Genomic DNA, 12,253 nt, shown 5'->3' with positions numbered 1-12,253 from the left:
ATTTCTGTTATTAGTAATTGGTTTTCAATTTGTTTCTGTTATTTCCATTCCAGCTCACATGCGTATAGCATGTCAAGCTTTTCCCCTTGTTTTCTCTGCTCGGTACTTCTATATAAACCAGAGCAAGAGCCTAATGAAGATTGAACAATTCATTGTTAATTTCTTGCGTCTTAAACATCCAGCTTTCATCTATTGTGTGATTTTCTGTCTGTGCATTTAACACTTGCTGGACTAGATTTCCTCTCCTTAAAATGGCGAACACTGTAATCCATACAAAATAAAATAAATAAATAAATAAAGTTTCAAATTTGAAACTCATCAACCACACAATCTTGCTATGGATTTTTCTGCGGGGTCAAAAAATTCTGTCACCATCTTCAATATCCTATCCACCTGTTAAACTTCACCAACCTTCTAGACTATTATAGTTCCCCCTTCTCCCTCTATTCAGAAAGCTCCCATCCTTAAATTTCCACACTATGAATTCCTTGGACTTCAACTTCGCTGATGGCAACTCTCTCAACCTCTTCACATTTTTCTCTATCTCCATGCACTATCAAAACTAAGAACATTAAAAGCAACCCATGCAGCGGCATCTCATGTTCTTTAACCACGAACCGCCTTGCCCAAAACACGCACCTTTGCTTTTATCCATGCTCTAAAAACAAACCAGGAGAGCCCCTTAAATTTACCATCAGAAATGAGCAAGAAACTGAAGCCAAAAGGCATTCATTTCGTAAAAGACACTCATTTGGACGAAGAACCAGCCTCTCATTCTCTCTTGTTACAAAAGAAAATCATTTGAAGCCTGTTATGTCCTCTGCCAAAGATGAGGGAGAAAGTGAGCAGACTTCTTCATCTTCAGTCGCAGTGATTACTGACAAGACCGAAAGTGAAACAAAAGAGAGTCCAGAAGTGGAATTGAGCAAAGAAAGTGATCGATTGGATAAGGATAAAGAGAAACAACAAGAGATGGACTGGAAGACTGATGAAGAGTTCAAGAAGTTCATGGGGAATCCTTCCATAGAGGCAGCAATAAAGCTGGAGAAGAAAAGGGCTGATAGAAAGCTTAAGGAACTTGATAGGGAAAGCAGTGATAATCCAATTGTGGGGTTGTTTAATAGATTGGTTCGTGACAGTTTGACTAGGGAAAAAGAGAGGTTGGAGAAGGCTGAGGAGGCTTTTAGGGCTCTTGATCTTAATAAGGTAATTCTGTTTATTTATTGTTGATCTCAGTGATGGTACTGTCTTTTGGTTCTTAATTTGATTGTTTAAGTTGGTGTTTGGACAAATTTCTGTCCTCAATCCATATAACGTTATTGTAATTGATAAAACACTTTTAAGTTAATGAAGTGATTAGAACAAATCTTACCGCTAATAGGAGTTGCTACTGCTGACTATATATGTGCTGATCAGTTAGATTGTCTCAAATTGTATAGTTCAAATTGACATTAAATTTTGTATTGGTGTCAAAAAGCAAGCCGATAGATGAGATAATAGCTTCAAGCTTCTATATTTCTTGAAAAGTTTGATCATCGATTAGGAGGCTTCTTATTAAACATGTCAAGATTTTTCTAACATGCATTTATTCTGTTGACATTTACATGGCAGTTAAAGAGCTGTTTCGGGTTTGACACCTTTTTTGCTACTGATGCTCGAAGATTTGGTGATGGGGGGATTTTTATTGGGAATTTGAGGAAACCCATTGAAGAGGTCATTCCTAAACTGGAGAAAAAGCTATCTGAAGCAGCAGGGCGGGAGGTAGTTGTGTGGTTCATGGAGGAAAAGAACGATGACATAACAAAACAGGTACTGATAAATGAGCTAATTTCAGCACTGGTAGGTCTTCAATTGAGTTTATCGAATAGTGCACGACTGATTTCATTAGGCCCTCTTTTTGGAACGCTTAAGCAATGTTATAGTCTACACCAGAGCTATGCTTGACTTAATGATTTACTAATGTCTATTAATTAGAAATAAGTAATTGCTTAGTTCAGCAATTTGCTGGTTCATCTTGACTCTTCACCTCATCTAAACCGTAGCAAATCGAGCATGCCACGACTTTGTGAGAGACATATTTGGATTTCATGACCCTAGCCCCAAGCTTTATTTTGATGGTTAGATATGAGCATCAACCAACCATGAACCAACAGACTGGGCAAGACATTGCCAAAGTAGTCTGAGCCGTATTGCTAAAGGCATTACTTTACTGGTCTAGGATCTTCCACTGAATCCAGTCAGTGGTAAAGATTCATGAAGCTGGTTTCTTACTTGATCCCCCTTTCTACACCATAATCAAGTGCTTTCCCGGGTCTAAAACACTCCATGGATGTCTTTTGAAAATAGTCATATTCCTACAATGTTTATGAATTAATGTTTTCTCTAGCAATCAGAGACTAACATTGTTACTGTTGCTGTTAACTTCCTTTTACTTACAATTCATTGTTCTTCAAGGCTTGTGTGGTGCAACCCAAGTCAGAGATGGATCTCCAGTTCGAATCAATTAAGCTGAGCACACCTTGGGGCTATATCAGTGCTATAGTCTTATGTGTGGCCACTTTTGGGACGATAGCTTTGATGAGTGGCTTCTTCCTGAAGCCAAATGCAACTTTTGATGACTATATTGCTGATGTTGCTCCTCTTTTTGGTGGCTTCCTCACTATTTTGGGAGTTTCTGAGGTATGTTTTCATCTAATCTGGAGTCTTCTGCAGTTCAATTGCAACGTTCTGTTGAACGTAAACAGTTGCATGAAAGATATTTTCATTATTCTGGCAGATAGCCACAAGAGTAACAGCAGCTCATTATGATGTCAAACTCAGCCCATCATTTCTTGTTCCATCCAATTGGACTGGATGCTTGGGAGTGATGAACAATTATGAATCCCTGCTTCCAAATAGGAAGGCCCTTTTTGATATTCCAGTGGCAAGAACAGCAAGTGCATATTTGACATCTCTAGTGCTGGCGATTACTGCTTTCGTGACTGATGGTAGCTTCAATGGCGGTGACAATGCACTGTAAGCTTTCTATATTTCCCTTCTGAGAGAGCCAGAGAAATAAGTATTCAGTTGTAGCAAAAATACTGAAGAATTATGTCTTATGCAACATTTTCTTTCAGCTAAATCTAAAGAGTTACAAAATATTCTCTTATGACCGCATATCTCCTTTTACTATGTTTTTTGTAATTTCACTTCAAATTTGATTATGAAATCACCATAATGTGGTGATGATAAGCTATAGATAATTTAGCTGGTATGTCACTCTTTGATTTGATAGGTTGCTCGTGTCCCATGGTGATACATTGTCAACGTAATCTATGAATTTCATCAATGTCAAATTTGTTTAGAATAACATAAACCATTTGCTTGCAGGTATATAAGGCCACAATTCTTCTACAACAACCCTTTGCTTTCTTTCATCCAGTTTGTCATCGGACCTTATACAGATGACCTTGGGAACGTATTGCCTTATGCAGTGGAGGGTGTGGGGGTTCCTGTTGATCCCCTTGCTTTTGCTGGACTTTTAGGTGAGTTCCTTGAATTATATCTAGATTTGTTTGTATATTCTAAATGGATATTAGGTTAGGCAATTTTGTTCAGCAGAGAGGACTGAGGTAGTATATGCATAGTGCATTTTTGTTCTTCTCTCACATTTTGGCAAATTAAGTATGAGCATAAACATGAAAAAGGTTGAGCATAGGCATAAAGATCATGATACTTTCTGGAAAGGTCCCCCGTAAAGCCGCTGGAGATGGTGCAGTCCTCTGAAACCTTCAGTCAGATAACAGTTAAATAATGTAAAAAAAAAAAGAACTGTATGTTTATCCAAGTCACAACAGCCTTATGTTTCTGCAGGAATGGTGGTGACTTCTTTGAACTTGTTGCCCTGTGGAAGACTTGAAGGAGGCCGCATAGCTCAAGCTATGTATGGGAGAAATACAGCAACTTTGCTGTCTTTTGCAACATCCCTTTTACTTGGTATTGGTGGTCTAAGTGGCAGTGTCCTTTGTTTGGCTTGGGGATTGTTCGCAACATTTTTCCGGGGTGGAGAAGAAATACCTGCTAAAGATGAGATCACCCCTTTGGGAGATGACAGGCTTGCTTGGGGCGTTGTTCTCGGTCTTATCTGTTTCCTCACACTTTTCCCCAATGGCGGAGGAACATTCTCCAGTCCATTCCTCAGTGACCCTTTTTTCAGGGGTGATATGTGAAAGGTTACCTGTATGATTGTATATATTACTCAAAATGTTTGAAAAAATTGCTTATATCTTCTTTACATACTCCAAGTAGATTATATCTTCTTTACATACTCCAAGTAGATTGATGTTGTACAGTGTTATTTTTATTTGTACAGGATTAATTCGGGACCGGGCAGCTTGGAATCAAATCTAAACTAGGTTGACAATTGAATCAGCCAACATATTAGCCCACAAAACTTGATTGATCCGGTCGAGTTTGGAGTGACCTAATATAACCAGTCCAAAACCCTACCGGGTCAACTATGAGATTTAAAGGGATAAAAAAGAAGTTAAGAAAAGCAATGTTTTGTTTATTGAATACTTCAATTATCCCGAACTCCTTCCCTTCATCCCAAGGCTTGGAGATCTTTGACGTGCATGCAAATCTTGTAAGTTAAGGTTATACAATGTGCGTGGTACGCAACTGTTGCTTCTGCTTGTTGTGGATATATCATGTCTTTTGATGCTCTTTGGTCTCAATTTCCATAAGACAAGCCCAAACTATAAAGGAAACTGCCCAAGATGTTTTTTAGCATCTGGATGCCTGTGTTTGAGCTTCCCTGAACATGCAATCTCAACTAGAAATTTGAATTGTCACTAATGGAGCCACAATGATCGAAACTCACTAATGGAGCCACAACCAAGATGGGTTGTTCAGCCAGGTTTGAATAATTCACAATCCCATGACAGCACGTTCGTGGGTTGGTTGGCTGGATTTAGGAGAGTTGCACGTCATTTGAAGAATGACTAGAATATTATCTGTTGCTGTATAGTGGGTTAATATTAATTTTTTAAGAAAATATAAAAAATATAGAGAATATTTTATAGTGTTATTAAACCTAATTTTTAAACCTTTACTCAACTTTTTGTTAGACTCAAGATACATAACTACCAGAACCACACGTCTTGGGTCTGGAAGCCATGCGACTTAGGCGCCTTGAGTCTGACAGTCATGTCAGACCCATGCGTTTGGGTTTGACAGCAATGTCAGACCCACGATACTTAGATCCGACAATCACGTCAAACTCACGTGTCTCGGTCTAGTGGCGGAGCTAGAATTTTTTAAATGAGGGGGCAAATTATTAACAAATACTATATTATATAGATACGCATTAGAAATCAATTCAAAACATATATACTAATTCATATCAAGTAATATTAATTTAAAAATACTTTTAAAATGAAAAACTTACATTATAATTGTTCTCTTCGAGTTTTCATATTTTAAAACCGCTTCATAACAGCTTCATTATCAATCTTATCGAAGATATCTTTCTCAATGTATACAACCAAACTATCCATTCATCTACTTATCTCTCATCCTATTCCGCAATCTACTATTGATAATATGCATAGCAGAAAAAACTCTCTCCACTATAACAGTTGCAACTGGTAGAAGTAATGATAATTTGACAAGCATATATACTAATGGAAATACCAAATTCTTCTTTGTTTTTACCATTTTCTCTGCAAGGCTAGCAATACCTTCATTACCAGAGAACTCATCATCACCCCCCGTAGATCAATAATATACATATCAAGTTGGTCGCCAAGTACCATAAGGTCTACTATAGAGAATTCACTAGGATAAAAAAGAGCAAGACGAATAAGTTTTTCTTTGTTGAAAGTAAGAAAGAGTCACTTGGGTTTAAACATGCCACACAAAAAAGTAACTCCTTACTCGTTTCAGTAAAACGATCATCCAACTCAATAAGTTGCATGTCAATATATTGTTAAACAATTCATAACGGAAATGGTGTAGGTTTGTAATCCCTTGAGATTTTCGCCTTGAATGCCCATGAAACTTGTACTCACCATCCATGTTTAGAATATCAATATCATGTTTGATGCAAAAAAGATGACACTTCTTCTAGTAAAGATTCCCAATCATTCTCTCTCATCATTTTGAATTGTTCCTTTGATGTTTTCAATAAACTTATAGCATTTTCTATGTCTTGATCTTTTCTTTGTAATGCTTGTGAGAACTTATTAGTAACAACCAGTATCCTTCTCAAACAATGAAGCATGAACACAAAATTAAATGATTCAATAATACCTGTTAAAACGACTACTTTCGTTCTCTGTTCTGAGTTCATCATATTCTCCCTTATAATCTCAACCACATCAAGAACTGATAAAACATTGCAAGTAGACGAATAATTGTAACATAGTGGGAGCCCCAACGGGTATCACCATACCTTCTAATAGAAGTTTCTTGATTTAGGCCTCTTCCACTAGAAATTTCTCCATTTTCAAGTCCTTCAATAATTCTAGCATATTGTTTTTCTCTAATCACCTTCATCCTTTTACATGATGCTCCAACTATGTTTATAATGCTATAAATAAAATTGAAGACATCTCCTACTTCATTATGCTTCTTTGTAACAGCCACAAGAGTCAATTGAAGTCTGTGAGCAAAACAATGTACATAATATGCACTTGGATTGTTATTTAGAATAAGTGTTTTCAATCCATTGAATTCACCTCGCATGTTACTAGCTCCATCATATCCCTGACCACGCAATCTTGATATGCTTAGCCCATGTTTAGAAAATAAAGCTTCAATAACTGTCTTAAGTGAACTAACAATTGTATCTGACATATGTTGAATACTAAGAAAACGTTCCATTATATGTCCATTGTTGTCTACATATCGTAAAACAACTGTCATTTGTTCCTTGATTGATATGTCACGTGACTCATCAATTAAAATTGAAAATAATGAGTTACCTAGATCTTTGATAATCACATTTGTAATCTCCTCTGTAGCAGCTTAAGTAATGTCTTTTTGAATATCTAGAGAAGTCAATTTGTTATGTCTAGGAGCTTCACTGAAAGTAACTCTTTTAACAGCTTCATTATTTCTGGAAAGGAAATGCAAGAGCTCTAGATAATTTCCTTGGTTGCTTGAACATTCACATTCACATTCACATTCATCATGGCCACAAAATGGAAGTCCCTGGTGCAACAAAAAATAAGCACACTCTATTGAAACATTCAATCGAGTTTGATAATCACTTTGACTCTTTACTGTCTGCTCATATAACAAAGTCATGATATTTTGTTTTTCATTCATCAAATTCTCACATTTTATCTGAACTGCATTGTGACTACTAGACTTTCCAATATGAAGTTCAAATCTTTCTCTTTTTTTCAATTTGAAAACTCGTCACCCACAAACGAATCAACACCCCCTTTTGACTTGAAGAGGTAACAATACAAGCAAAAGGCAGTATTTTTTGCTATGTTATACTCTAACCATGTTGGGTATGCACCAAACCAAGCCGGATTAAAGCGTCGTAGTGTTGATATATTCCCAAATTATTTTTGAGGAAAATCACAGTATGAAGGTTGACATGGACCTTTTTGTAGATAAGCTCTTCGGATTGCATCCCTATCATTTATATGGTATTCATAAATTGGTCTTTTTAAGCCAGGGTCGGCAAGGAGAGTATCGAGGTTGATTTCAATATGACTTTTCTTTGAACTTGATTAAGTTACATGACTTGAAGCTTTGATTGACTCTTCATCCTCAAGGGATTTACGCTTGAAATACTTGTCTAGTGACATGTTAATTTAATATGAACATGCTGGATTTTTTTATCATCATTAGTGTCTACATAATAATTAACACAACCACACAATAATTCACTGTTAAACAAAAATCAGTTGAGTTACACAATAATTTTAAATCTTTCATATGAAATTCATAGCAAAATACACATCAATTCATCAAAATCAGAACCTATTTCAATTCATATCTATATGCATATAATAAGTATGTTGATTAAATTACACTTAATTATTTTTAGACATTTAATTGAGAAACAATGCCTATTGTATATGTAAGAGGAACAATGCTTGAAAAACATGCTTTCTACTTGATATTTTACTTACAAACAAATCATGTGAAAATACTAAATTTCAATAAACAACTCTGCCAATGCAAGATATGTCAAGAATAGTGGTTTTGCATGAATATTAATGTATTCCTTTATAATAAGAAAAGAAACACTTAATTGATTAAATTAACAAATTTAAACATTTATTTTGAACATATTCATATCAAAACCTCTAAATTATCATAAACCCTAATATTTTTAATAAATAATTATAAAAGAATAAAACTAAAATTAGACAATGAAACAAATAGAAAAGATGAAGAAAATTTACCTAAAGCATAAAGCAAAAAGCAAAAAAGATTAATTGCTTAACTATACTTGATGAGAAATTTGCATATGGGAGAGGCAGGGAACGACAGCTCATGAAAAGAACAAAAAAAACTCTTTGTTAATCAAGGGAAGATAAAGAAAGAAAAGGGAAAAGGAAAAAAATTGGGGCAATGACTGTACTTTTTTTTTTTATATATATATATTAACATACGAGTCAACAATAATAACTTTCCTTTCGTGTAGCAACAATTCACTAAACTAATATTTTAATATTTTAATATAAAAAAATATTAAAAAAAATTAAGGGGGCAATTGCCCTCTTTTGTCTCTCTGTGGCTCCGCCACTGCCTCGACCTGCCAACCATGTCAGACCCAAACATGGTTGCAGGACCCAAAGCGCTTGGGTTTGGCATGGTTGCCACACCCAAGCACAGGTCTGATATTATTGCCAGACTCAGACGCGGGTGTGATTTTTTTTGGGTCAGGCCTGACATGAGTCAAACCGGAAAAATAAAAAAAAATTAAGGTTTTAACATTTCATATGAAAAAATTAAAACACAATCTATGTGGATATAAGCTAAAAGATTATTTCAAAAGATTTTTTTTATCTCACATTGAAAAGATGTTATTTTATAGTATTAAATTGAAGTATTTAAACAAAAAAAGGTTTTTATCCTACATTGAAAAAACACAGTTTTTTCTTGTGAACATAAAGTGTGTGTGTGTGTGTGTGTTAATGGGCCTTATAATGAAAAAATAAAATATTTTTCTAGTATTTATATAGTGAATTTTGATATGGGTTAGTAATCAATTGAAAAAGATGAAAAAAGAGAGGCATTTATCGGGTTCTGCAGGGTCGCCCGAGCATATAACTATTCGTATATACTAGTAGTTATAATGTAGAATAAACTCTCATTGTAACAAACTTTAACAATTAGATCGTGCAACAACATCTCAAATTTAAAAAAGTATGAATCCTTTAAAAAACTGTCAAATACTTGGATGGAAATATAAAATTAGTATTTTCATCCACAGTGCATACAAAAAAGAAAAGTTTATTTGTGAAGACTTGAAATAAATCACTTAAAACTTAATATTTTTTCTCATTATTTTCTCTTCGAATATAACAAATTTATAAAATAAATTGCACAAATAAAAAAGAGTTTGCAGTTAAGTACTACTCCATATGAATAAAAAATCATGCTTTAATGAGACAGTGGTTGTTTTTGCAGTTTCATCGTGCTTTTGAAAAATTTTAAATTTTTTGACCCAGGCGCATCGATCTGGCAGACCCATGCATGCTAATCTAGCAGGTCCAGGTGCTTGGGTCTGACAATCCATGCCACACCCAAGGTATGTGGGCTGCCAACCATACCAGACCCAAGGTACTTGGGTGTGACAATCATGCTAGACCCGTGTGTGTGGGTCTGACAAACCCACACTTGATTTGACAAACAACAAAAAAGAGGACAATTATGCATTCTAGTTGTCAGGAGAGAGAAAAGAAAGCAAAAACACAAACAATCGATCACCGGCAGCAATCCAACTATTATTTGTCTACACACGCCACACCATGGGAAAGAGGGCACGACTGCACATACAGTTAGACGGTGGATGACCAGATTTGGCCATTGAGAAGCGTCATACGCGCCTCTTTAATGGCACGGGCGTCGCCCACTCATTGGGGCGCGAGGAACACGTGCCCATAGTTTTTTGATTAAAAAATAACAAATATCGTGAAAACACTAAAACGCCCTCATGGTCCTCTTATTACACAAAATACACATGTAAAAATATCAAAATACCCCCAAATGCAAAACTTCTTTTTATTTTTTCTAAGACTAAAAGCGTTATTTGACTTTACTTGAAAATTAGAAAAACATGAACACTCTTGTGGAAGAAAGCCAAAGAAATGTTTATCCGCTCGTGAAAAGATAAGAAATTAAAAGTGAAACTACTATTACAATCCACAATAAAACATCTCTTGATTTACAGTGATTTCTTCGCACTTTTTAACTTTTTTTATAATTTTTGGTTTATAAATTTTGATTATGTAAACAAAATAATTTATATTGAGTTTTATTGGAAATGACAGTGTTGGTAAATTAGGGTTTTTTTATTTTCATATCTTAAATTTTAGAGACCTTTTGGATTATGAATTTGGTTTTTTTTTTTTTTTTGTGAGGTTTGGTGTGCAAAATTCATTTATATTGAATTTTGATGGGGGTGACTATTTTTGTGGTGGCTGTAAAGTTGGGTTTTTTTTTTCTTTTTTCTTTCATGTGAACGTTCCTGAAAAAAAGAGGTGAAGTGTGGGAGAGAAAGGAACTTTCGTTGAAGAGAAAGATTAGATATCAAAGTTGTTTAGAGCGTCGTCTAATTTTAAAAAAAAATTATTTTAAATTAATTTATTTTAATATTTTTGAATTGTTTTAATATATTAATATTAAAATATAATTTTTTTAAAAATATATTCTTAAATAAAAAATACATTAAATTTTTTTTCTAAAAAGGTTGTCAGAGTTTGCTCAATAGTAATGATTAAAAATACAAAGAAAGTAATAATGTTAATGCACTCAAAATAGTACTACGAGGTTTTAGGTAATTTAAAAAAAAAAAATTAAAGGCACAGTAGATGTGTGAACGAGTTATAAAAAGCCGAACTACAATTTCAGATCCATGGGCTTAGCAAGCCCAGATTCGTACAAGTCCTTGAACAAGGCTCACACTGGGTCCAAAAGACAACTCAAGGGCATTCGCCAGGGTATATCTTGTCGATGTCTATGGGACTTCGGCTCAGGGGTGGTTGAAAGTTCAGTCAAGTGTGTTTTTGTTATATGAATAATTTCAAAGATTGGTGTGGTAATTAAGTAGTTTTTCTTATTAATTTAAATATTAGATTCGGCCTTCCAAAAAAATTTCTTCTCATGAATCATTGGACTTTCCTTATTTCTAACATTTTTCTTGATATTTTCTTGTTTTTATTCTTTAACATTTTTTTAAAAAATTCAACTTGAACATTTGGTGTAATTGGTGGCTAGAAATTATTCCAAACTATTTTTCTTGCTTTTTTATTTTTTATTTATTAAATTGATTTTTTATATGTTTTATACTATTTTAAAATATAGCAATTTTTATTTTTTATGTTTTTTAAAAGTATATTTATCTTGAAAAAATATTAAATATATACTTTATTAGTACTTTTTGATAATTTTAATGTGTTATGTTAAAAATAAAAAAAATAAAAAAATATTTTATTATATTTACAAATAAAAAATATATTTAAAAAATAATTTACACTGCAATACTATAAACAAACTAAAAAATAACAAATTTGTAGCGGTTTGAATCAGGTACCTGCTCAAAAGAATCAAATCTTCACTAGATAATTATCTTGCTGTACCGTGAGATTGAACAAATTTTTTTTGAATATAAAAAAATTATTCTGCTGTTGTTAATATATATATATTTTTTAAAAAAATTAAATTATTTGGAAGTTGACCTAATATGATATAATCGATTTTGCAAGTCTAAAAATAACTCAAATAACCGATAAAAATATAGTTTGACTAAAAAATTAAAAAAATATATTATTTTTAAATATTAAGACGATAATATATTGAATCTATTTGAATTTACTTGAATCGACCTTGATTTACTCGAATTACTTTAGGCTAACTTGTCAAATCTCCAACTCAGGTCATGAAACCTTGTAGAAAACAAATAAAAAAGCAAATCGACCCAATTTTCAATCAATTCAATAGTAAAATATAAAATTGAAAACAAAGTTTAATTAAAAAAATGAGTTGATTTAACCCGAGTCAATCTGCAAAAACTTAGTCATGA

General features: G+C 33.7%; 1 protein-coding gene across 2 annotated transcripts; it reads left to right on the top strand.

Moving 5' to 3' along the window:
• Positions 1–400: 400 nt before the first annotated feature.
• LOC7470760 (probable zinc metallopeptidase EGY3, chloroplastic) lies at positions 401–4,702 on the top strand. 2 transcript variants are annotated; one of them, XM_024599176.2, is made up of 7 exons: positions 401–1,206; positions 1,612–1,809; positions 2,455–2,679; positions 2,777–3,015; positions 3,370–3,524; positions 3,853–4,211; positions 4,352–4,702. In XM_024599176.2, exons 1-6 carry the CDS (start codon positions 508–510, stop codon positions 4,206–4,208), a joined length of 1,872 nt encoding a protein of 623 aa, XP_024454944.1. In that variant the 5' UTR covers positions 401–507; the 3' UTR covers positions 4,209–4,211; positions 4,352–4,702. The 2 variants fall into 2 exon arrangements, with proteins under 2 accessions (XP_024454944.1, XP_002298791.2); XM_002298755.4 differs by lacking the exon at positions 4,352–4,702 and having other exon boundaries at positions 3,853–4,273.
• The last annotated feature ends 7,551 nt before the right edge of the window (positions 4,703–12,253 follow it).

This window comes from Populus trichocarpa, chromosome 1 (genome assembly GCF_000002775.5).
Source record: "Populus trichocarpa isolate Nisqually-1 chromosome 1, P.trichocarpa_v4.1, whole genome shotgun sequence".
NCBI lineage: Eukaryota > Viridiplantae > Streptophyta > Magnoliopsida > Malpighiales > Salicaceae > Populus > Populus trichocarpa.
The sequence above is the reverse complement of the archived record's forward strand: the minus strand, read 5'-3'. Positions and strand labels throughout refer to the sequence as shown.